This window comes from Glycine max, chromosome 8 (genome assembly GCF_000004515.6).
Source record: "Glycine max cultivar Williams 82 chromosome 8, Glycine_max_v4.0, whole genome shotgun sequence".
NCBI classification, from domain to species: domain Eukaryota; kingdom Viridiplantae; phylum Streptophyta; class Magnoliopsida; order Fabales; family Fabaceae; genus Glycine; species Glycine max.
In genome coordinates this window covers 16,320,299-16,345,930 of record NC_038244.2, presented here as the reverse complement: position 1 = coordinate 16,345,930, position 25,632 = coordinate 16,320,299, and the positions used below count along the sequence as shown (strand labels likewise).

At 32.3% G+C, this 25,632-nt stretch overlaps 4 protein-coding genes across 5 annotated transcripts; 2 read left to right on the top strand and 2 right to left on the bottom strand.

The window, feature by feature from the left end:
• The first annotated feature begins 3,031 nt into the window (after window positions 1–3,031).
• On the top strand, window positions 3,032–5,199 carry LOC100798055 (histidine-containing phosphotransfer protein 4). Of its 2 annotated transcripts, none has more exons than XM_006585508.4 (6): window positions 3,032–3,362; window positions 3,973–4,103; window positions 4,208–4,279; window positions 4,477–4,548; window positions 4,729–4,801; window positions 4,897–5,199. In XM_006585508.4, exons 1-6 carry the CDS (start codon window positions 3,303–3,305, stop codon window positions 4,978–4,980), a joined length of 492 nt encoding a protein of 163 aa, XP_006585571.1. In that variant the 5' UTR covers window positions 3,032–3,302; the 3' UTR covers window positions 4,981–5,199. The 2 variants fall into 2 exon arrangements, with proteins under 2 accessions (XP_006585571.1, XP_003531648.1); XM_003531600.5 differs by having other exon boundaries at window positions 3,061–3,362; window positions 4,893–5,199.
• A 3,398-nt stretch (window positions 5,200–8,597) lies between these two features.
• LOC100797526 (protein PAF1 homolog) lies at window positions 8,598–12,974 on the top strand. Its single transcript, NM_001365109.1, has 13 exons — window positions 8,598–8,828; window positions 8,917–9,814; window positions 10,037–10,105; window positions 10,212–10,319; window positions 10,404–10,584; window positions 10,661–10,734; window positions 10,834–10,953; window positions 11,072–11,177; window positions 11,655–11,741; window positions 11,842–11,910; window positions 12,067–12,138; window positions 12,245–12,388; window positions 12,479–12,974. Exons 2-13 carry the CDS (start codon window positions 8,982–8,984, stop codon window positions 12,614–12,616), a joined length of 2,001 nt encoding a protein of 666 aa, NP_001352038.1. The 5' UTR covers window positions 8,598–8,828; window positions 8,917–8,981; the 3' UTR covers window positions 12,617–12,974.
• A 1,089-nt stretch (window positions 12,975–14,063) lies between these two features.
• On the bottom strand, window positions 14,064–16,330 carry LOC100784303 (uncharacterized). The gene is made up of 4 exons (XM_006585506.4): window positions 16,133–16,330; window positions 15,816–15,941; window positions 14,891–15,641; window positions 14,064–14,576 (listed from the first exon to the last, which is right to left on the bottom strand). The coding sequence occupies exons 1-4, from the start codon at window positions 16,199–16,201 to the stop codon at window positions 14,356–14,358; spliced, it is 1,167 nt and encodes a 388-aa protein (XP_006585569.1). The 5' UTR covers window positions 16,202–16,330; the 3' UTR covers window positions 14,064–14,355.
• A 1,027-nt stretch (window positions 16,331–17,357) lies between these two features.
• On the bottom strand, window positions 17,358–24,498 carry LOC100796989 (lysM domain receptor-like kinase 3). The gene is made up of 11 exons (XM_006585505.4): window positions 23,420–24,498; window positions 22,297–22,374; window positions 21,248–21,550; window positions 20,243–20,388; window positions 20,072–20,161; window positions 19,862–19,967; window positions 19,405–19,556; window positions 19,218–19,315; window positions 18,981–19,128; window positions 18,205–18,312; window positions 17,358–17,843 (listed from the first exon to the last, which is right to left on the bottom strand). The coding sequence occupies exons 1-11, from the start codon at window positions 24,021–24,023 to the stop codon at window positions 17,679–17,681; spliced, it is 1,998 nt and encodes a 665-aa protein (XP_006585568.1). The 5' UTR covers window positions 24,024–24,498; the 3' UTR covers window positions 17,358–17,678.
• Between the last annotated feature and the right edge of the window lie 1,134 nt (window positions 24,499–25,632).

The window sequence follows — 25,632 nt, the reverse complement described above, 5'->3', positions numbered from 1 at the left end:
TAATTTCTTTTAGTAAACTTTAAATCTCTAAACTTTTTGAAAAAAAAAATTAGAGAAATTTAAATTGATATTTGGTGTGCACTTATCATTTAAAAACTTATTTCATATTAATGTCCTGACAGATATTTATAATTTAGAAAAAATGATCCTGTACAAATAAATATTTTATAAACTCTCAGTCTCTCATCCACGTCATTATAAAAAAAAATTCTAGTCTCGCCATAGCTTTTTTTAATGTTCTAAATGAATCTATCGTAAAGTCTGTAAAAAATAAGTATCATTACTCTTGTATTTTAAATATTTTGATATATAGAGTATCTGATTCTCATGTCTTTTAACTTTTACGAGAAAAAAAATTATCTAAGAATTTTTTTTTTGTATGAATGTAAAACTTGAATCAGTGGCATCAACATTTTTATTTGATATAGAATCACTTAATAATAAATAATTGATTTTCTTAAATATATAGATAAGAGTTTTATTTTTTAGTCATGTATATAAAAAAAATTATTGAAAAAAAGCCAAATTCATTTTTGGAATATCTACGCATTGAGAATTAATATCATGAATTTTAACTTTAGAGATATCTTATTTATAACAAATAATAATAAGTGTTCCACATATGAGTTTATTAAAGTTAGTACAAGATTTGTTAAGATAAGTATATGAACTGTCTTGTATTTTAAATATTTTAGTAGAATATGTGTTTTTTTAACGATAAATGTTTAAGATTTTGAGTAAATTAATCTATAGTACATTAACAACCTAAAGATTTTTATATTATCATTTTAACTTAACATATATAATAAATTAATAGAATTTTATAATAATTATATTAAAAATCATACTTTTTATCAATAGTCATACCTACTATAATTGTTAATTAATTAACTAACAACGTCAAAAAATTTTAGTGAGATTATATAGAAATTAAACTATTGAGACTTTTATCTTCTAACTAAAGTTAACTTAGCCATCCCTAAATTTTGATTTGGAGATAAGCCACTAAATAACAACTATCTTACATTACATCACTTGATCTACCATTCCATACTTAAAAAATAGAAAGAATAAAGGTATATTCATGATATTTACAAAATTGTCATTATTATACAATCAAAAATGGTTTTTTAACTACCGTCATAGATATTGCATAGTAAAAATTAATTTTTTTAGTAATGCATGCCCGTTCAAACTAATAAAGGGTTAATTATCATGCTTATTAATTTCAGTTGTAAGAAGCTTATTTTTCTTTTAAGTAAAATCTTAAGTTCTACAAATGAAAAAAAGTTTAGGGAGTTATTTTTATTTAGACACCAATATACTTGTAAAATAAATAAAAATAAATTGTAATGAAAAAATTACACACGCAATTCTTAATTAGTTTAGGAAGTATCTTTTCTCATTGTTCCAACTTAGTGTCGTGATTCTTCTTCCTCTTTTCTCTCAATCTTGAACTCGGACACACCTTTTAACTAATAGGTCGTCCATTATATTGTTTTCTAAATGTAGGCATTCTTCTTCCTCTTATCGCAACAACATTCGACTTTAATTTGAGAAAATTTCTGTATTTCATTAACTCTTAGAGATGCTAAGTAGAATAGTGGAAAAAGATTTTAGGCTTAAATTTACTATCAATTTTATGATTGTGTGGCTTTGGTCTTTTAAAAACTTTTATAATTCAGTAAAAAAAAAACAAAAAAAAAACTTTTATAATACATTTTATCTTTACATTTTTAAAAATTAACAATTTTGGTTCACAATTAATCATTCATCATCTTTTTAATAGAAATATTTGACATGACATTTAAGTCATGATGTGACATGGACTTACTAATGTGATAAATATGATGATAATTTAATATATATATATATATATATATATATATATATATATATATATGTTGATATCACATGAGTACAATGTCAATAGTATGTTGGTATATGTGTTAGACTAACAAGTCATTCACCACATCAACATCTTAGTATTATGTTACCACTTAAATGATATATTTATAATTTTTGTTAAAAAATTGACCGTAAACTAACAATGATGAACAAAAATTGTTAAATTTTGAAAAATTTGAGGAACTAATAAAACTACACAATTATAAAATTATATGGATAAAAAATGAATTTAAGCCATGATTTCACCTAAAATTACATTTACCTGTGACATATTGTTTTGTTTCTTTTTTTTAATTTGCATTGTTTCTTTTGTATTTGCATTTGTTCTTTTTTTATTATACATGTGCATTTTTAAGGAAAGAGGAATGTTTGCGACAATTTATGTGACGTTTTCTTTCTAACAATTTATGTGACCGATTAAAATTTATTGAAAATAATCAATTTTGATGGATCTTAATTTTGAATTAGAAAAGAATATCATTAAATGAGAACTAACATATTAAAATTGATGATTTTCAATAAATTTCAATGAATTATAAAAAATATTAGAAAAATACTATAAGAAAGAGTATCACTAGAATTACATTATAAGAAAAAAGTTACATACAAATCAAGTATGTTACTTAACACCTAATCAGATAAAAATATAAGTATTATAAGATTTATGAAGTAATAAAAAGAGAGAGGAAAAGAAATGAGAAATTTTGATAGAATATTTAAAATAATGAAGTATTTTTTTCTATCATTATTCATATTTTAATTGTTTTGCCTGTCGTGTTACTATACAAAAATAACTAAGTTTAGACTTTATATATTAAAGAGAGTTTTAATCTCTTGAAGTCCACATAACTTGACCAACATGGCCTTAAATACAGTAGACATAGAAACCACAAAATAAGTATAAGAATTTGATAAAGTGGGATATTTTTCACCTATAATTACAAACTTGGTTTCAATAAAGCGCAAGTACGTAATCCATCAATTTCTGTATATCCATCCATGTGAAGTGTGAAGAAAATATGATCTTAGCGGTGAGATATATAATAACATTCAAATGTGCAAATACCATTCAAGATACTCCCCCCCTAATTGCTTATGAAGTGCCCCTTTCCTTGACACGATTTCACTCTCACAAGTGCATGCAAATGCAACTTTCGAATTTGCAACCAGCTAGCCCCACCCCTCAATGATGAAAAAGAAAAGACGAAGCTTTTTGTCTTGTGCTTCTCACTTCTTAGATCCTAGACACCTGACATCTTTTTTCTCTTGCTATAAAACCCTTCCTCTCCCCACCTTCATATCATGCATTCTCACCCCTTCAATCACCATAAACAACTTTCTCTGCCTAATTCTCTCCCACTTCACCTCTTTTTCTCTCTTAACTTTTACTTATAATGGACAGAAACCAATCCCGCAGGCAGGTTGCTGCAATGAAACAGTCCCTCTTTGATCAGGTTCTTCCCTCATCCCAACACTTTCTTGTTCAACATGATCTTTTTATTTTATTGCAATTTGCAACATACAAAAATGTTAGAGATCACACATTAACTACTTGTATGGCCCCAAATAAATTGCCTTACGAGCTGAGCTAGCTTCTAGGATTGATTTAAATTTAAAGTCAAATTTTAAGATGATATCAGAACCAGATAAGTCACAGTAATTGTCGTTTAGCAATCATCTGACATCAGACAACACAAGTTATCTTGGCTTTGTTTTAGTTTTTTGCATCAACCTCATTCATTGGCAAGTGTAAAAATGCATGTCAATTGGTAGTTAATGAAAATTACATATTCCACTTCATCAGAATCCTGATCACCTTTAATCACAAGACACGGGAAAGTTGTGTGATGTTCATAGCGGGTATAGCATTAGTAACTATGGTAACTGGTAAGGGAAGCATCATGCATTGGAACTAATAACAGATAATGGAGGCTTCCTTCAATATTGTTTCTACCAAACTTAAAGAATTCCACAATTTCAGATGGAATGTATACTATAGACTATGCAATGTTCTGCTAGCTCCATATCAGTTCAATGATGGATTTTAACATTGGTTCTCTGCAGGGGTTACTTGATGAACAGTTTATCCAACTGGAAGAATTGCAGGATGATGCAAATCCTAACTTTGTTGAAGAAATTGTGACTCTTCATTACCGTGATTCGTCGCGGCTTATCTCAAGCATAGAGCAGGCTCTGTAAGTTAATTAATTTCACCATTCTTTCTATTTTCTTGGCTTAATTCTTTTTTTAGAAGAAAAGGATATATATAGAGTTAATTGGTTCATTTTTGTGCTTGTAGCAAAGAGAGGAACCCTCTGGATTTCAACAAGCTGGACACACTTATGCATCAGTTCAAAGGAAGCAGCTCAAGGTAAATTAATATATATTACTCCAATAGAAAATAATAACAACAGTAATTACTACTATTAATATATTATAATTAAAATTATACTAATAAGTCGAGTGAATTATTATTTTAAATTATCATCAGGTACATACTGTGTTGGCTTTATCACAATAAAGAATCCTAATTATTTAAATTCTTTCTTTTTTTGTGATGGATTGCAGCATAGGAGCCAAAAAGGTGAAAACAGAGTGTAATCTGTTCAGAGAATATTGCAGGGCAGGAAATGCAGAAGGGTAATATATCTTTCACTATTATATTATAGTTTTAATCTCGATTTGTTTTACACAAGATGCCAAGTCAGGGCACATAACTGAAGGCATATGTGCAAAACATTAAATAAATAAAAATGTTCCAGTGACCCAATTGTAAATTTTGCTAAACAATGATGGTACTGTTTTTGTTTGAATATGCAGATGCATGAGGAGCTTCCAACAACTGAAGAGAGAATATGCAGCACTGAGAAAGAAACTTGAAGCTTATTTTCAGGTGACTAGACAATAGAAAAGTGGAGTTAAACTATGTATTTGTAATGTAATTAAAATTGTGGTGTTAAACTAATGTTCCTTCTTCTGTGCAGTTAGCTAGGCAAGCTGGACCCCAGGAAACAGCATGTCGCTCCAAATGAAGACTTGATGAAAATATGCATAATAGGGCAAATGTATTAATGTAATAGGTGAAATTTGTAGCATAAAAAAATATATATTCACCACAGGAAAGTGATGTTCGCCCTTTTGAGATATTTTGTTTCAAAATATCAGTTTTGTTTTTTCAGATGTTATAGGAATATTACTCTTTCACTTTATGCAATATATATAAATGATATCTTCGTAATTTAAATGTTTCAAAATGTAATTTATTTATAATATAATATTGGTTACGACGAAGCTTTTAGGCATTGTTAAAACTTACCTAGATACTGAGATACACATTGTGGTTGTCTTTCTCTTTCTCTTGGCAAATCACTAGCATACAAGTATCTAGAATCTTGGACCACAATAATTGTGTATAAAAACAATATTACAAATAAAATGCCTGAAAGTATCTTTTAGACTTTAAGTTTAACCTTTATTTTAGAAGTTTAAATTATTTTACCTGTTTTATTTCCTTTTCTACAAACATTTCATATTTATAAGGATTTTTATCAAAAGACCTAAATTATCATTAAAATTGATTGAATATTAATCATATATGTGGTACGCATATCTACAATTTTTATTTTGTTTTAAAAAAAGTTATATCTAAATACCTTTGCTCTATTTCATTGAAGCGAGTCTATGAAAGAACTAAACAAGTGAATAGATCGCAATAGTTGGACGATGCTCTTGCTGCAATAATGATATTAAGGATCAAAACAATATATCGAAATTTTGCCCATCAACACCTATATTATAAGAGGATTTTAAAAAAGTCTATTTCAATTTATAAAACTCTTATAATTATCTCTTTTTTTAATAACTCTTATAATCATCTTATAAGTTGTATTTAACTTATTTTAGTAAACTTTACAGTGTAGTTTATAATTAAGATTTTATTCGATAAAAAACATATTGAATAAGTATTTAATTAAATTAATTACTTAAATAATCCTAAATCAGAATTCTTTTTCATAAGAATTTATCGAATAAATATTTAATTAATTTTTTTAATTTTTTTTAATCCAAAAATCCTTTTTTTTAGCTCAAGGACTGTATCGTACTATCGTTAGACTTTTTCCTTGTAAAATATAACTTCATTATTTAACATTTTGGTATTTTTATAATTGTACTTATTTGTTTAAATTAATTATCTATATTTCTCTTATAATTTCAAATAATTTTTAAAATTTTATTTAAAAATATTAATACAATTAATGTACGAGATAATTTTAATTTATTAAAAATAAACTAAAATAAAATTTACATAAATATTTTTTGTCCAGCCAAGTTTCAATATTCAAACATTATTATGATATTACTATAAGGAAGGTTTATTTATACTCAAATTAATAAAGAATAAAAGAAATTAATATTGAAATATTATAGCGATGAAGGGCCACCTAAAAATACCAGTATTGAAAGTGCATGTCGTCCTTATACATGAAGATTTAAGCATGAGTTATAGCTCATTGGGTTTCTTGAGTCCTTTTTAAGGGTTTAGGACTTCTCAGTAGATGGTAGGATGAAAAGATATCTAAAACTTTTTTCTATATTTTAATAAGAATTTTAGGATGAAAAATAATATATTTCTTTTTGTCTGGGCTTATGCAAAACATAAAATTAGCTGTAATTAACAATAACAAATAATGCTTTACAAAAAATTAACTATTCGTGTGATGAATTATTTTTCATGGCTCCATCCATTTAGATTTTTTTTTCTACATAAGTTAAGTTTTGTAATGAATGACAAAGACATCTATCAATGATTTAATTATTTTTATTAAAATAAATCTTTAGCTTTTTTTAGATACTACAAGTACTCTTTATTTGAGGCGGTTGGACAACTTCTTCTTTCAATTATTTAACTAACTAAATATTTAAATTTAAGATTATTAATTAAGTTTGAACATTTGTGTGTTAGTTAATCCAAACTCTAAGTAATGTTTTTAGGACCGAAGTTAAAACCAAAGTAATTCCTATTTTATAGAACATCTTTATATTCAATTTGAAGTTTTGCCTCCAAAGAAATAATATAAAAGGGGGGTTATTGTCTAACATTCCTTAATTCCTCAAAGTCTAGCTTCCCCTTTCCTTTTTCAAGAACATTATAATTGATTTTTTTAGATTTTACCCATCTAATTTGTTGTTGACAGTATTATGCCGAGATGCCCATGCATCTTGAACTATGCATAGCAGTTGGTATGACCGTTCAAGAAGCTAATAATTTCAAATGAAGAATTAATTTCTTCATTCCAAATTTAAAATGATATTTATTATTTTTTAAGATTTATTTTTAATGTTCATAAGTTTTTGATCAGGTAAAAATTTAATAAGAATACAAAATTTTAAGAGTGTGTTTGGATCAGAGATTTTGAAATTTTAGAAAATTTTAAATTGTAGAAATTTTAATTGCTTTAATTAAAATTCTTTCATTGTTAAAATTTTTTGATTGGATAACAAGACGACTTTGTAGACATTTAGATGCGCTTAGCTTCTCTCCCTTCCAACGTGCCACCACCACAGCTTCCCCGAAACCCCGTGACCACAAGCTTCTCTCCCTCCTTCATTACCACTAAACCGAAAAAGCCTGACTCGCCTACTCCCACTCAACGCACCTCCCTAACCCCACCTGCCTTAGTTGCTTGGTCTCTCAGCTCTCTTACTAGAGCAACTTTCTTCTCTCGTGTGCGTCCAGTCCATCATCGCGCGCCTCAGCAATGAGCGTCAACTTCACTGTCTCGACGCCAACTGCCTCGACCTCCTCATTGTCTTTGCCACCAAGGCCAACCTCACACTCTACAATGCCTCCCTTCTTTGCTTCAGCTACCTCCCCCACATCAAGGCCTAGACCACTGTCGCCCACCTCGCCTCCTCCCCTGACTACAACGATAGCCCTGCCAAGCTCCTCTGTGAAAGCCACTAGAAATTCTAGAATTCCTTCATTTTTGAAAGAATTTAAAATTCTAAGTTTATAGTTAAAAACAAATTCTATTTTTAAATGTCAAAAATTTAAATTTCTTCTAAATGAGCATCCAAATAGATTATTTAGATAGAGAATATTTTTAATCCTCTTGATAATTATTTTTCCCATTTTAATTCTCTCATCCAAACACACTCTAAAAGTTTCTCATTATATTCCAATTAGAGTTGATCAATGACCTTCACAGATGAAATTTACTACTAAAATAATTGAGTTAAATATGAAATTACAAAAAAAATTCGTTGAAAATAATACTAGGTGGAAAAATGCATCAACTACACACGGGTTCGAAACATGTGGGTTTTACCCTGAATAAGAAATTAAAATAGGGTGCTCGAAGTTAGATCTTACACGGGAAAACTTTTGCAAAAGCTGGGTCATGTTTTAAGCAAATTTTAATAGATAATTGTTTTAATCTTATTTAAAATATACACAAAATTTGGATTAACGAGAAGACTCTGTTTTTACGTCAATGAGAAGACTTTATTTTTTTAGAAAAGCAACAATATTTTTCAAATTAAAAATCGATAAAAAAATAAATAATTATTTTTCAAATTTTCTATTGAACCCCAAAAACAATATTTAATTATTCATACATATAAAAATACATTCGATTTGATTTACTATTAACTTTGTTTTGATATTTTAGCACTGTTTAGTTTATTTGCATTACAACAATTACCATAAAAACTTGTGTTTTCCCCCGAAACAAAAATCCCTCTCAGCTCGAGTCCGAGGAATGATTACCGAAAGAGAAAAAGGGGGAAAGAAAATTATAGCATAGTAAGCTGTAGTATTCATAAGCTAAATTAATTACATTAGTGTTATCAATTTTGCTGTGTGTTCTTCTTCTGTATCGTATCACCGTCTCGCGATTTTCCATCTCCATGACTTCGAGGTACACGACGATGATTCATAATGAGAACCCACTTTGGTTTTGATTATTGTTGCTATTGTTGGTGTTAACTTGTTATTGTGTGTTCTAGGGTTTAGCTGTGTTGTTGAAGCTTCAGAAACGAAACCCTAGCTTGCGAATCGTTTTTTGTAAGGAATGGCCTCTTACAGGCCCTTCCCTCCCCAATCGAGTCAAATTCCAAACCCGATCCCAGGTGGGAATCATCAGTATAATAATAATAATAATCAAAATCAAAATTGGGGTGCTTATGGAGATCCCTCTACTTCTTCATTCCCCCAAATCCCTCCAAATTCCAATTATCATCAAAATCAACATCATGTTCCATATGCACCAGCACCTTCAAATCCCCACCACCCTCCTCACTATCCATATCCACCACCACCGCCGCCGCCGCCGCCACCGGAGGCTTCATACCAGCCGCCGCCGCCACCACCACCACCAGCTCCTATGTATTATCCCTCTAGTAGTCAGTATAGCAACCAGCCACCTCCACCGCCACCGCCCTTGTCGCCACCACCACCACCTCCCCCGGTTTCGCCTCCTCCTCCTCCCCCGGCAACTCAGAACAACAACGAGGAGCGGCGTTTCAAGGAGCCTTCCAAGTCTGGCCGGCGCGAATACGAGCATTCCAATCACGGCATTGCTCACAAACAGCACAAGCAGCAGCAGCCTCCCCTTCCGGTGAAGAAGATGAACAACGGGCCTCCCGGCAGGGCTGAGACCGATGAAGAGAAGAGGTTGAGGAAGAAAAGGGAATTTGAGAAGCAGAGGCAGGAGGAAAAGCATAGGCAGCAGCTGAAGGAGTCCCAGAATACTGTTCTGCAGAAGACTCACCTGTTGTCATCTGGGAAGGGGCATGGCATGATTGCAGGGTCTCGAATGGGTGAAAGGAGATCTACTCCCTTGTTGGGTGCTGAGAGGGTTGAAAATAGGTTGAAGAAGCCCACAACGTTTTTGTGTAAGCTCAAGTGAGTATGTTGATATCATTTTATGTTTGAATTTATTGTTTTAAGTTCCCTTGTTTCATGTTTTTTTTTTCAGTTCAGTTTACATTTTATTGGTGTTGGTAATGGTCCATAAGGTGGGCAAATGATATGTTGTTATATTTGGATGATGCATTATTTCATCTAGTGGTTTTGTTGTGTTTATTTCTATCACTAACACTTTTTCTATGTGTATTCTCATTTAAGATTTCGAAATGAACTTCCAGATCCAAGTGCTCAACCTAAGCTTATGTCCTTCAAGAAAGATAAAGATCAGTATGTAATCTTGTTGTCAGTTGTCACTTTACATCAGTGTGTAGCTAGGAAATATACAGATAAAGATCAGTATGTTATCTAATTGTAATTTTATGATTGTTGGCAGATATGCAAAATATACAATCACGTCTCTGGAGAAAATGTACAAACCCAAGCTTTTTGTGGAGCCAGATCTAGGGATACCTCTGGACCTGCTTGATCTCAGTGTTTATAAGTACTGTCCTCAGTTCCTTTTGTAAATTTGAATACTTGAATGGATTATGCAGATTGAGAAGGTCTGATGAACCTTTTTATACAGTCCTCCCAGGGTCAGACCACCCCTTGCTCCAGAAGATGAAGAATTGTTGCGAGATGATGAAGCTGCTACTCCTATTAAAAAAGATGGCATTAAAAGAAAGGAGAGGCCTACTGATAAAGGTGTAGCATGGCTTGTAAAAACACAATATATTTCTCCTCTAAGCATGGAGTCGACAAAGCAGGTATTAGGCGTATATACTGATATGATGATGCATTACTCTCACTACAAACAAAAACTTACGAACATTTTATTTGTAGTCTTTAACTGAGAAACAAGCTAAGGAGCTGAGAGAGATGAAGGGTCGTGGCATTTTGGACAATCTCAACAGTAGGTGTGTATATACCACCCTTACAAAGTCAATTGTAGGCAGATAAGTTATGATGTGAAAGTTATTAATATCCTCTAACTTAAATTGAATTCTCTCTTGTAGGGAAAGACAAATTAGGGAAATCCAAGCATCATTTGAAGCAGCTAAGTCTGATCCTGTTCATGCAACCAACAAAGATTTGTATCCTGTTGAGGTTATGCCATTGCTGCCTGATTTTGATAGGTATGGCACCATATATAACTTCCATAAGTAAAATTATTACTCACCCATTATTAATTGGCCTTATGTATCTGATATTAAAGTCTAACCTTTTGATACCTTCTACTGTCCTGTTTTGCAGGTATGATGATCAGTTTGTTGTTGCTGCATTTGATAATGCTCCCACAGCTGATTCAGAAATGTATGCTAAGATGAACAAATCTGTTCGTGATGCCTTTGAATCAAAGGTAAGCTATGTTGCAATTGCAAGGATGAGTGTATTAATAATCAATATTTCTAATTCCCCCGTCTTTCAAAGGTTAAAACTTAAAAGCCTGAATCATGTTAATTACTTTTTTTTTAATCAGCTCATGTCAATTACTTGTATGATAGTATAAAAAGGAAATGCGTTGTCACTAAAATTGTTTGCAACCTTGCATACATAGCCGACATGTTAATTTTCTCTTGTAGTTTGATTCAATATGTGGTGGAGCAATCTACTTTTGTAAAGTTCAATTTACCTTTGTTTGTCAGTAGGATAGTGATTGGCTAAATTACCCATGTCTCAATTACCTGATTGGTGATATTTTGGTTGTGTATGTGTCTGAAAGTAGCAACTTATAAAATATGTCTGTCAAGTAACTATTAATTTGGTTTCTCTGTTGACCAATGGTGCCGATTGCTGAATGTTGTTAGACTGATTCCTATCCATTTGTGGCTTGTAGGCAGTTATGAAAAGTTATGTTGCAACGGGTTTGGATCCTGCTAACCCTGAGAAGTTTTTGGCTTATATGGCCCCAGCACCAGGAGAGGTATGCATTAATTTTAAATATGGATTTCAATTTTGAAGCATTAGTTACTGTACATAATTCTGTGCTAACTTCTGGATTTATCTAAACTTTGTGATGGCAGCTGTCAAAGGATATATATGATGAAAATGAAGATGTCTCGTACTCTTGGATTCGCGAGTATCATTGGGATGTATGTAGAAATATTTTAAAAATTCAAAGAATATAGCATAAAATTACATCATGATTTGGTTTTAAATTTCCATATCTAATTTTAAGTTGTTAACCCTTTTAATGTTAAATATATTCTTTTTAACACTATTCTGACATTTTTATAATATCTTAATAGGTTCGGGGTGATGATGCAGATGATCCCACAACATTCTTAGTTGCATTCGATGAGTCAGAAGCACGCTACTTGGTATTTCTTGGGGCCAATATCTGTCTTTCTCAACTTATGGATTAGAACATAGTTTCGTGGTTACACAGTGTCAATGTGTTAATCTTTTAGTAAATTCGATTTGCAGCCTCTTCCAACTAAACTTGTTTTAAGAAAAAAGAGGGCAAAAGAGGGAAGATCGGGTGATGAAGTTGAGCAATGTCCAGTACCTGCAAGAGTGACTGTAAGGCGAAGGTCTAGTGTTGCTGCGATTGAGCGGAAGGATTCTGGGGTATGGTACTAAATTTATCTATTAAATTTGTCATTGCATTTGCATACATAAAATAATTTTCTATATACTGTGATGTTTTCAACTTTCAAGGTATATACAAGTTCAAAGGGAAATTCCTTTAAGAGAGTTGGCTTAGAAATGGATGATGGTCTCGAAGACCAACATAGAGGTGCACCACACCAGGACAATTATCAGTCTAGTGGAGCAGAAGATTACATGTCTGATTGATTATTTGATGCAAATGCTGCTGTCTTGAAGCAAATTGATCCAACGAAATGGTGGTTGGATTGGCTGCAAATAGCTGAATTTGTTGCAGCCTTTGTGCTTCAATGCTTCAATGAAGAATAACCAATGACAACTCCCATATTTTTGTATGCCCATTTTAACTTAATGCACATACTTTCAGATTGTAGCCAGCTGTTAAATCAATATAGATTTTCTTTCCAATACCATTATATTAGAAAAGATTGAAAAATAATGAATTGTAAAAAGCATGTCAGACTAAATGGAATCCTGTCATTGCTCTGAATGTTTTTTTTGTGAACAGCTTGCCAATGAAATTACCCTTCCCGTTTATCCTTGTCTATAACTTTGTGGCATTCTGATTCAGACATGTTTGCTTTTGTTCACATTACTGACTATTAATGTTGTGATATTGCTTTTCAAATTATGAAATTATGTATTTGTGTAACTATTAGATTTCGTTTAAATGTTTGATTTAAGTTTAAATTATATTGTAATCCTAATTCACTAAAATTCAGAAACATTGCTTAAAATTTTCAAAATAATTAGAGAATAAAATGGGTGAAGACAATACACATGCTGTTTGTTTTAGATTTTAAAAATGGTTAGACGTTTACCGACGCATAAACAAGACATCTTGAAAGAAAATCATTTTTTTCCTCCTCTCAAACGCGGTCAGGCGTTGGGAGCAATGTAATTATGAAACATGCTATAAATTAAAAGGGCTAAGCATTAAAGTTCGAAGGTTTCTTTTTCCTTGGATGAATGTTGAGATATATGCAATTTATCATTTTGGACTACTCATGTGCCTGTATGCTCAATCACTAGAAGAGTCTAAATTAGAGAGATTAATATATGATGGTTAGACGTTTAAATTATGATGATTCATTATTTTTTTTAAAAATCAAAATTCCTATTTATTGGAACACCGGTTATTCTTCATTTTGCAATCACTAGAAGAGTCTAAATTAGAGAGATTAATATATGATGGTTAGACGTTTAAATTATGATGATTCATTATTTTTTTAGAAAATCAAAATTCCTATTTATTGGAACACCGGTTATTCTTCATTTTGCATCATTATTTGAAAAAAAAAGTTATATTCCATCGATTGCACCAACTAACTGTTAAAAAATATATGCAATTAAAAGTATATAGTAGCCAAGTATATTAATATCAATGATTTAATCAACCCCGAGTATGAGTTTCGATCGTGCCTCACTACATTTTGCATTCATATTATGCCCAATACAACTGATCTCTTAGCTTTTGATCTCAAGCTCTGAAAGGGCCACGTTCAAACTCAATACTAAATGAGCTTCTGTACAGAGAATAATACCAGAGTCCAAAGTAAGCCCCACAAAGCACAATCGGATTAGGATCCACCCACAATCGTCTATGTAGAGTTAAAAATGACACAAGAAAATGAAGTTGGAGAGAACACTGGCGTATGCCATCCTATCATTATCATAAGCATATGGTATTAATACCAAATAAAAGGTCTGAGAACAGTGATACAGAGAAGCAGTATTACAGAGAAGATAACAAAATGCGCATTTAGCATGCGTCGCCTGTAAGTATATGAATGAATTATTTTGTAGTCTAGGTGGAACAAAGATAGAATGCATCAGCCTCATTGCTACAAATCTTACAACATGAACCAGCATTTACAAGAAAAAAATTTCTAGTGAGACTATTTGCTTGCATATATCTTGGCTTTAATTTATTCATCACAGGAAGCTTCTTCCAGTAAATCAAGAAACCCTTTGTGAGCACTCTTTTGACCAGTGGGTACCTTGGGTTGACATCCCCAAGTGGATGCAGCCTCAAACTTAGTCCATAACTCCTTCTTCAAAGTATTTTCGCCAGGACATTTCCCCGTTTGAAACGAACTTTCAGGCAAGGGAGTGCTCTTTACATGTGATAAGTTGCCAACAAAATGATCTGCACAGAAGAGAAAAATAACAGTTATTTTCATGCATGAAACCCCATGTTAACCCAACAATTGCAATAATAGATTAAGACCATGCTTGAATAAACCTCTCAATAAACAATTACATGAAAATAAGTAGGTAAAATAAGTTAAATTTCTTTCATAAGGTAAAAATCAACTTATGCAAAGATCTTTCATCATCTAACTTCCCCAGAAACAAAGATACATAAATTGATTTTAACTCATAGAAAAAGTTATATTTTCTTCTCCCAAAGTGCTTACTGGGAAATTTATCTAAACAGAACCTAATTGCAATAAGCATTACCTTGGTTGCAAGACTTCTTGGCTTGATCATGATCTTTTGAAACATCATCATCTTCAAACTTGCTGACTTGTTCATTAAGAATACTGTCAGCTATCTGAACACACAAGTGTTCATCAATCTTTTCATCAGGTGGCTCCAACAAAACACAAGTTTTAGGAGGTGAGGTAAACCAATCGGGCGAGGCTTCCACCGTTTTCTTCCCAATTCCTGACTTGTGTATCCCCAGGAGCTCCGGATACATCAACGACAGATCACGCGAAGAATCGTCACTACTGGAAGATTCTGAATCACTGCAATGAATCCCAACAGGATAGGGAGTGCCCTTGCGAGCATTGCGATCTCCCAACCGTGAGATTTCGGATATGGGTTCGAGCAAAAGGCAGGATCTAGGAGGCGACATTTTCAAGCACGGAGTCATCATAAGAAGCATGGATCCGTCTTGGTTGTTTGGAAGTTGCTGCTTAATTGGGGTTGGTTTCACCATAACACTGTCCTTGAAGGTAGTGGTTGATGATGTGGTGGGAGGAGGGAAGTGTGGTTTAGGTTGGTGGTGTTTGGATGATAATGGAAGAGGTGTAAGCATGAACATTTGTCTTCCTCTTTCAACAGTGCAGTTGGCACGCCATGACACAAGGGGTGAAGGAGACACTAAATTCAAGGTTGTCTCTTCAGGACTGTCACATTCTATGGTTTCATCGTCAGAAACTGTGTTTTGAGGGTTAAGGGCTTTTTGAATTTTGGGAACCCATGGCTGAAATTAAAAAAAAAAAAAAAAAACATCATATTAGAAAGAAAAAACATAATGAAGAATAGGGTGTTTAAGGTGGATTCAATCCCCGTGCTAACAAAAAAACTAACAATCAAAAACTAACATTTGTCGATAAAAAAAATGAAGAATGAAGAAAAGGGTTGGGTAGGGTTTTACCTCCAAAGAAGAGAGCATGTCAGAAAGGACACGAGAAAAAGACTCAATTTGCGTTTTGCCCTCTTTGCTTATGGTTTTGTTGTTGTTGTAATTCACTTCAATGGCTTGCACGACAAGCTCGTCAATCTGCGAATTCATTAATTGTAACACTGGTTTCTCATTTACTACTCTTTTTTCATACGTTAGGTTAGAAATATAGGGCTAATAAATAATGAATAATGATTGCTGGTCTTCAACAGTGAAAATTGAAAGGATTTTTTGCATATTATGAAAGGGTTGAATCGAAAGAAAGGGGAAGAGTGAGAGTACGCACGCACCTGATGGAGAAGAGAAGAAAGATAACGAAGGCGATGAAGATCGTCTTCAACCTCACTACCCAAACCCATGTTCTTCGTTTTTCGTTCTTCGTTCTTCGTTCTTCCTTCTTCTCTCTCTCTCTGCTTATTTGAATTTTTCTCCAACGCGGGCGGGGTTGCACCAAACCACGTCGTTTTGGTATAACTTGGGTTTTGTTTTTTACATTTTAGCCCATTAATAATTTAATATTAATATTTAATACACGCACCGAATTAATCATTCCCCATTTACCAGTGTTTTCGGCCCGTGAAATGAAACGCTCTTACTACTGTTTCATTGACAACTAACGAAATAGATATAGAATGAAGAATTTTAATTGCTATCCATAATAAATACACTAATTGTATCACATTATTATCTTATTTATCTTTACATTTTACGTGTTTCATTAAACTTTTTACACATGAAGTATGAGGACATATCATGACAGATGAGAGGGAGATATTTATGAGAGTGAAAGAATTTAATCTAAATCATATAATTAAATATAAACGGTCAATATTTAATGTCATATAATTAATTAAAATATTATGTAATTTTTTTATATTAAATCTTAATATTTCATGTATGATTATATAATTCAAATTTAATCTTCTCATTTATATATTTTTGAAAAATTATGTATATCTATGTATGTATACATTCACCACTATAATTTGAATTTGAATATTAGTATATTTCTAAACTAATTAAAATCTCACTTATAAACATTTACCTATATAATTTATTTAATAATATTTTACTCATGTAATCTTTATACTTACTCGTTACAAATATTCCGTACGATTACTGCCAATTTCGTTATCTACCAAATATACTTGATACTATATTTTTTTATATAAAAAAAGTCTTGGTAGCTGATAAACAATTATTTACACACTGTAGTATTATTTAGTAATTGTGGACGAAAAGTGCAATAAGGCTTAAGTTTATAAATCATTTTCTTTACTTTTTAAGTTAAAAAGGAGTTGGTGCATGCATGCATGCATGAAAGAAGCCGTTCTTCCGCAATATCGTAAACTTGTTCTGTACATACAATAATCTTCTCAACACGGCATGAACGAAGCTAAAAGATCATCAGCAACAATACTAATAACCAATATTTACTCAAAAAAAAAAAATCGCAATTCGCATAACTCTCAATGAAACCGAAATAGAATATTAGAACAGAAGAAATGCAAGGAATCAAAGAATATAAGCATACATAGATTAATGTCGAATTACAACTTATATCAATACAAATCACAGAGCAATAAAATCCTTCTTTAATCTTTAGCTCTGTCATAACACACTCTAAATTACACCCAAAATTTTCTACATATTAAATGCAGCTAAACAAAATCAAGGTATAGCTCGTAAGACATTAAGGAAAATAAAAGGCCAAAAATAGATATTGACCCACCACCATGTCCCAGTTCCTATGGATCCATCACTATCGAGTAACCAAAAAGGTATATAGCAGGATACAGAAAAAAAAATAAAAAAAAAATGAATCCTGCTGTGTAACTATCTTCCCTGAACAAGGCCACTGAAAACCTGGCTATTCCCAGCTAGAGTTGCTTCCCACTCAACTGAAGATAGCAGAATCTGTGAAAGGGATATCACAACTTGTCTCATATCAGGTCGTAAGATGGGGTCCTCATCCACACATTGCTTTGCCAACATGGCCAACTAATGTATAATACCAAAACAACAAAAGAAGAATGAGACGCAATAGTAAAAACATAATGCAAATTGTCATCACTTTAAAAATAAATGGAACAAGTTATTCTTCAGAGACATGAGTTATAAGGTTGGCTTAGTGATTCAAGGAAAAGGGGGTAGGGAGAGGACATGGGTTCGAATCCCTCCCGCTAACAAAAACTAACAAAATAATAACTAACATTGGTCTATTAAAAAAAAGTTACAGGTATGTAAAAACTTTATTTTGATTACACTTTGAGCCGAACAATCTTAAATTTCCTCGGTTAATAGAGTCACGATACCCAAAATCAAGCTGAATGAGAAAAATATGTGAAAAGGAGAAACTAACCTTAAATACACAATCATGGGGATACAGATCCATCATATTTGGATCAATATATTCTCTCAAGCTTGACATGCTCATAGAATCAGGTGAATTCCTAAGAACTCCCAGCATCTGCAATTTTAACAAACATTAAGGCAAATACCCCACAAAAAGGTTGCAATGGTAAAACACAAGAACTGCTATCATAAATGAAATAAGGAGAAATATAGAGGTTTTAGAACATGCATAACCAACAACTAGTACAGTGGGTAGCAACCAAGTTCTGAAAACCAAGAAAAGTATTCAATAAATTCTCATCATATTTTATCCAAGGTTTACAAGTGTACAAAAGTAGCATAAATATGGGAATCCTTTTGAAAAGATTTTACTGATATAAATTTGGTGCGGATGACTTTCTAGAAATTTGTGGCACTCTACTTAACTCACAATATGCCCAAACGACTCCAGAAATTTGTGGCACTCTACTTAACTCACAATATGCCCAAATGACGGATCAGGAAAGAAATCATACACTCAAGACTTTTGACCCTTGAAGGCCCCATATTCAGCTATTGCCACATGGCTCATATGAAATTCAACACAAGTCTCTGCCCTCTATTTAGTTATTTCCAGTCCTACTGGCATTCTGAACATTAAATATTAGGGCAGATATGATGGGATCATCATCATGAATGACTCCTAAAGTTATTCAAGCCCCTTACAATTTTATGTAAAGGCTAGGCAGAACTATATGCTTGTAGAACTGTTATTCAAAACAATGTCTTATAAGAAGAACTTACTATGGATGCCAGTGAACGTCTATCAGGATTTTTTGACATTGTGCCTTCAGATCGAATGATGGCATCTTTTCCTGATATGATCTCAAAAAGGACAACACCAAATGCATAGACATCACTTTTAGTGGTCGCAAGACCATCACTCAAATATCTGCAAAATATAAGTAATGAAAAATAAATATATATATTTTATGCAGGAGGAATAATTTTTCAATAAAATTGTGAGCTTATGATACTTACTCTGGAGCAAGATATCCATATGTACCAACAACTTTGGTAGTTGAAATTTCTCCCTCATTTGCTTTTCCAACAAGTTTTGCTAACCCAAAATCTGAAATCTAGAGAAGCAGAAGAGATCCAAGACAAACAAAATCAACAAATGTGAAACACTTAAAAATGATGTAGTAGTGTATAAATTGTTTATTACCTTTGCTCTAAAGGAAGCATCAAGTAAAATGTTACTTGTCTTGATATCACGGTGAACATAATGAGTTTTTGTGTGCTCATGTATGTATTCAAGTCCCCTAGCAGCATCAAGTGCAATCTGGACCCTCATGATCCAAGAAAGTGGGGAGTGGCCTATAAGCAAGACAGAAAATGGACACAAACAATAAAGAGTGCTCTCAAAATTAATGTTGGAATCAGATTGAACCCCTTAAACCTACTGGGAAAAAGAAAATCCTTCATGTTATTTTTCTTATTGCACATTTGCCCATCTCATCACAATAACCAGGTAAAATGCTGCAAGCAGTTAATTTCCAAAATTGCACTGAAGAAAGCATTTCATTAAATTTTCAAAAAATTTGAAAATTTATAAGCACCAAGTCCACACATATAGTGATGATTAATATTCTAAAGACCAAAGCATAGATGCATAATCTTACCCTTATTTTGAGGATCATGCAAATGGCTTTTGAGTGAACCCTTCTGAGCATATTCATATACCAGGAAAAGCTCCTCATGACTAGCTGCATAGCCAATCAATTCTACCTTGACAACATCAATCAAAAGTACGACTCAGACTTTTGAAATGTGTAAAGCTATTGGCTCCAAAATCAATGCATATAATTTATTTTGATTAAAAAAGAAGTTACCAGATTAGCATGATGAACCTTGCACAAAACTTTCATCTCAGACATAAACTCTTTTGTTTTAGTAGCTGTCATTCTTTTAATAGCAACTTCCTACAAAGATTTAAGCAAAAATGATCTGAGATAAAATACTCACTTTATATCATAACAGACTTAAAGTATAATGCCAAAAACCTGATCACGGAGGAGGCTATAATAAACAGAACCATATGTTCCATGCCCAAGTAGACTTGTATCTGAGAAACCATCAGTTGTGGAGAAAATCTCTTCATATGTAAAAACAACAGGCTTATCCATGTCAAATACGTCAGGCCCAAGAGCTGCAATGATAATAAGCACATTATGCATAAATTCCAATTTTAAAGGTCAAATCATTAATATTGGTAGTACACAGAGATGTATAATAAAACCATCCAAGTTCAAAGTATTGCATGTATACAGGAGGTCATACTAATAACATATTAATGAATAAAAATATAAAACCAAGGGAGAGTTAGTTATAAGTTGTTAATAATACATCTAACTTTTGACTTTGCATCATAATGTTGAAAAATTACTATGGAATTCAAGTACAATCATCTTGACAGACAGAAAGAAAATGAATGCAAGTTATACAATACCCTCATATAGGAGTAAAGTTTTCTGATATCATATTTTAAAAATTGCAGGACCATATAATCTAGGACCTCATGTTTTATGCATGCACAACTATATTGGAGACTGGACCATATGACCACCAATCATCCAGTGCAATATCCATCAATACTCGACAAAATCTGATAAAAACCTGGCATTACAAGCAGGCAAACCCTTTCCCCTATTCCTCCATTAATCAAATTTGAAAAGGAATCTTTAAACAGATAAAAAAAAACTTCGTACCCCATTGCCCAGAGGCTCTTCGCTATGCGAAGGTATGGGGGAGGGATGTTGTACGCAGCCTTACCCTTGCATATGCAAAGAGGCTGTTTCCGGATTCGAACCCATGACCAACAAGTCACCAAGGCACAACTTTACCGCTGCACCAGGGCTCGCCCTCGAATCTTTAAACAGATAAGTACACAAAAATATTTTTAGTAGTGTGCTGGAGAAGATAGAATAAAGCATGGAAAACATGATTACATCATACTGAAATCATAGGTACAATATACAACTTGAGAATCGAGTAGGTAGGTTAGTTACTTGAAGCTTTGGGAATGGTAATTGTGTGATTGCTGGATTCACCATCTGTTTGCTTCTTATCAACATGTTTGCCACATATGTACCTTCCAGAACCACAAAAAAAACTTGGGTTCCGAAGAATATGGAATTTATGAGAGACCTTACCCTCAGCATCTTTCTCATGAGTTCTGGTATCAGCAAAACAATTTGATGATCTCAGACAAACACAAAGAATAACAGTTAATATTATTAGAACAAGCGCAACTCCTAAACCCCCAACGATCCATCCATAGGGTACATGAGCCTTATGATTGACTTGATCAGCTGTAACCAAAAAATTAAATTAATTCAGTAAAGTGTGCATTCTATTATAAAACAGATAACTAGGAAATCCGACCTAAGTTGAGTATCTAATCTATATAAAGAAAACCTCAAAATAATAAAAATAAAACTAGGTGAAATAGAGGGGGAAAAAACAAATATATACAAATGGGTGAAGTCCAAGAGATACAAATAACATGTAGTATTGTATTGCAATTTATTGAATAATGGACACAGATCAATAACTCAAAGCAGAATTTACCAAAAAGCTATTCACTAAAATTAATTTGCAAATGAGAGTATGTTTGTTACTCATTTTTATTATCATTGAATTTGCAGGGATTTTCAACAAGACTTGCGGCATATCCAGACCCCTCTACCACCTGATCCAAACCCCAAGACTATTACCATATGTCACAACTAAAGCCCCATATAACTACCTGTCCACACAAGTGTCTCCTTCATAGAGATCTACATAGCTGTTACATGAAGCTCTTAGTTTCACATTAGGCAATGAAGCCACAAAATAACACTGTTTTATTTGATACAATTGAATTAGAAGCATGGTCATTTTAGCACTGAAATTTCTAAGTTTCAAATAAACAATAAGAATCAGCTGAAACTAAAAGCAAAGGATAACAAACTAAACTTTAACCTCTTTAAGTTTGTACATAGATAGAGACATGACAAACAAACTACTAGCTAAAGGAAAAGTCATTTTCCTTTTTACAGCATATGTTGATCAATACCTGAAAAATTATCGAAGGATGGGGAAGGAACAGGAACTGGTGGAGCAGCATTATTTAGGGGATAAGGATCACCAGGAACTGCAATCCAATGAAATAATTCAAATTGCAGTCAGGATTGGAAGGTGCCTAATATTATTGCATTTCACAAATACAATTGGAACATTTGTAACAAATCCAATATTATTGCATTAAAGAATAGTAGTATGTATTACTTTATCATATCTGTCCCAAATGTAAAGAAAATAAAATAGAAATCAGAGATAATGTTCCTAGACTTAAGTTCCATGACTCAGACAGATGACATCAACATAGAGAATAGAATATTCTTCAACTTTCACTGTACGGAGTGACTAACATAAACCACTCTTTAAAAACAATCTTCTTACAAAGATAACACTGTAATTAAATTTAAAAGTTGATTTAATATTAAAAATTTTCTCATTTTGAAACAGTATGTCCAGAGAGAAAAGACAAGATGCAAAGAAAAATCTCAGGTTCAGAAATTTAACTGCAGTCTGCAATCCCTCCAATCTAGTTCCTTGTTAAAGCAACCGATGCATGAAGAATAGACAATGCTCTGTTTCAATTTTTAGCAATTGATAGTAGTAGGTATTTCCCATACACGCATGAGTTTCTCAACACATTAATTGCTACCAGCCTACCACTCATAACAAACCAAGAAATTTCCCAATTCCCAACTACTTGAATGAAATCACTTTCACTTCATAATCAGCTCATTAAATGTACACATCATCTACACACATTTCATTTGCCAGCTGCTTTATAAATAATAAGATATCATGAAATTCCCTATAATCTTGATAAAGTATATTTTATTTTTTTAATTACGTTAAAAATAACAACAATGCTCGAAACCACTATATCCAGTCACTTTTTTTTCCCAAATTCCAAATGCAAAACCCTCAACATCCCCAACTCTCACATCCCATCCAAATATTCCAAAATGAACTCGTTGCATAAATCAATGAAGACATAAAGTCTAAAACATCCTCCACCAAAAATGACCAAAACCAACCAAAGCAACCCTCTCAAACATATATATTCACAAATCACATACACACAAGAAAAGGATTAAAGAAGATTATTGGAAGGAAGGACTAACCAGAATCAAGGGGTATATAATAAAGTGAACCAACAGTGACATTATCAGGATTACCAATGCCATTCACACTCTCAATGCTATCCATACTAACCCCAAACCTGCTTGCCAAGGACTCAACACTATCTCCATCTCTCATCACATAACTGACCAAATAGTTCCATAATCCACTGGAACAGCCACAAAACAACGTCAGTGACACAACAGCACCATTCCTGGCCATCCTGGTTGTGTTGGGAAGGAAAGCTAGGCCATCATAGGCATCCATCACCATGTCATACAGCAACCCCTCATTGGATTTCACAGTGAAAGTGGTGTTGGACACGTAATTTTTTATGCCAGCAGCACAAGAACAGTTCTTCCTTATGAACATGTAACCCCAACCGGTGCCTTCAACTGTGATGTCACCAGGCAAAACATCAAACATGCTTTGAATCAGAGCAAGTGTGTGGTTCGGTCCAGGCTTGAAGGCCATGAAAGAAGTGCAAACACGGCTTGTGTCCGTACAGTTCATGGGTTCTGTGGGGTAGCAGGTGCTGCTGTGAAGCTGAAAGAGGAGAAAGAGAAGAAGCAACCCCCAATGGGGTTTTTGCAACAGAAGCATCATTGGCTGGTAATATACTTACGTGACGAGAATTTTGAACAAAAGGGTCAATGAAAATGAACCAAAAGAGCGAGCTTGATCCGGAGAAAGGAATGAACTAGATCTAAGTTAGAAGGAAAATAGTACAACGAAGTACAAGTTCCAGTTGGGAAAAAAGGGAAGGAAAATCCAGATTGAGCAGAAACTAGAAAGCAAAGTGATGGGATTTTGATGTTCCAGCTTAAAAAAAACTTGTTTTTGGTTCCTTCTTCTTTAACAAATCGATGAAAGATGACAAAAAAAAAATAGAAAAAAATCAGAGTTCAGGAATAGAAAAGGTGGTGGTAAGTAAGGGAATAAGAAGAAGAAAGGAATGAAGAGAGCATTTGTATTTTGTTGTGTATGTAATTGTAATTGTAATTATAATGGTTAATGCATTGTTGTTTGTTGTTTGTTGTTGTTTCTGGTAACTGGTAAACAGTAAAGAGCTTACTGGACACAGTAAAAAGAGAAAGCGACCTGCAAAGAGGCAACTTTCAGAACCACACACCAACCTCACCTGGCAGACTCTAATGTTTGAAGAGACGTTTTCCCTTTTGACACTTTCACCCCTTCCTTATATGGAATTGCCAATTGGAAACAAGTAAACCACCTTCTGAGATAATTGGGCTAAAAAAGGCAAGTAATTTTTTCTGTCTATATATATATATATATATATATTATTTAAAAAATATTTTTAATTAATTTGGTAGATTGGCATTAATTTATTTTTTAGTTGTAAAAATTGTAAGAAGTTAATAATCTAAATATACGAATCATTTAACATAAATATAGTGATAATATAAATTAACACTAGTATCCAAATTTTGATATTGGGTATAAATAAATTATGTTGAGAGATAAATCGATAGTGATTAATCAGTTTCAACAATAAATATTTTGTACAAATATTATAATAACAAAAAAAATTATATTACAATTCAATCATTAATAATTAGTTTTTTTAGATATTTCTAATTAGATAATAATCTATTATAAGTTGATTCACACATTTAATATTAAAAGGATGATTTTGAAATTAATGTTAACTTTTCCAATGAAAAATTAGTATTTAATATTATAAGTTTTCTATAGAGTTAAATTGGGATTTAATATAATGTGATGTAATTTGACATTTCTCAAAACTTATTAGCCTCTTAGCACACTCCTGGGTCAATAGAAGTGTTAATTATTATTTATGCAAATGTTAATATATGTTAAAATGTTTTTTTCAACTAAAATAACAGTTTCGTATTTGCTCAAAGATCCAACGTTACAAAATATTTTTTTTAAACAAATTGATATGAAAATAATTTGTAGAAAATAAGATAATCAATTATCTGAAATTTAAAAGTTTCAATTAAAACTAGAGCAAATTATATATATATATATATATATATATATATATATATATATATATATATATATATATATATTTATTGAGGATAAATGAACATATATAAATATGCACTTTGATGGTAATATTTTTAAATGCATGTATATATATTGATGGTAGGAAAAAAAATAAAACTACTATTAACATTTTATTGAAGGAAATTACTTTCATAATCGATCGAAATTCGAAATAGGCAAA

Bases quoted from the DNA above. Each gene is read 5' to 3' on its own strand.
- LOC100798055 (XM_006585508.4), top strand. From the start codon at position 3,303: ATGGACAGAAACCAATCCCGCAGGCAGGTTGCTGCAATGAAACAGTCC. The intron at 3,363-3,972 runs GTTCTTCCCTCA...GGTTCTCTGCAG, and splicing joins AACAGTCCCTCTTTGATCAG to GGGTTACTTGATGAACAGTT. The intron at 4,802-4,896 runs GTGACTAGACAA...CTGTGCAGTTAG, and splicing joins AACTTGAAGCTTATTTTCAG to CTAGGCAAGCTGGACCCCAG.
- LOC100784303 (XM_006585506.4), bottom strand. From the start codon at position 16,201: ATGGGTTTGGGTAGTGAGGTTGAAGACGATCTTCATCGCCTTCGTTAT. The intron at 15,942-16,132 runs GTGCGTGCGTAC...ATGAATTCGCAG, and splicing joins TTTCTTCTCTTCTCCATCAG to ATTGACGAGCTTGTCGTGCA. The intron at 15,642-15,815 runs GTAAAACCCTAC...TTTTAATTTCAG, and splicing joins ACATGCTCTCTTCTTTGGAG to CCATGGGTTCCCAAAATTCA.
- LOC100797526 (NM_001365109.1), top strand. From the start codon at position 8,982: ATGGCCTCTTACAGGCCCTTCCCTCCCCAATCGAGTCAAATTCCAAAC. The intron at 11,742-11,841 runs GTATGCATTAAT...TTGTGATGGCAG, and splicing joins TGGCCCCAGCACCAGGAGAG to CTGTCAAAGGATATATATGA. The intron at 12,139-12,244 runs GTATTTCTTGGG...TTCGATTTGCAG, and splicing joins AGTCAGAAGCACGCTACTTG to CCTCTTCCAACTAAACTTGT.
- LOC100796989 (XM_006585505.4), bottom strand. From the start codon at position 24,023: ATGATGCTTCTGTTGCAAAAACCCCATTGGGGGTTGCTTCTTCTCTTT. The intron at 21,551-22,296 runs GTATTGATCAAC...TTTTGGTTACAG, and splicing joins ATCCTTCGATAATTTTTCAG to CTGATCAAGTCAATCATAAG. The intron at 19,557-19,861 runs GTAAGATTATGC...TCTTGCTTATAG, and splicing joins GCATGATCCTCAAAATAAGG to GCCACTCCCCACTTTCTTGG.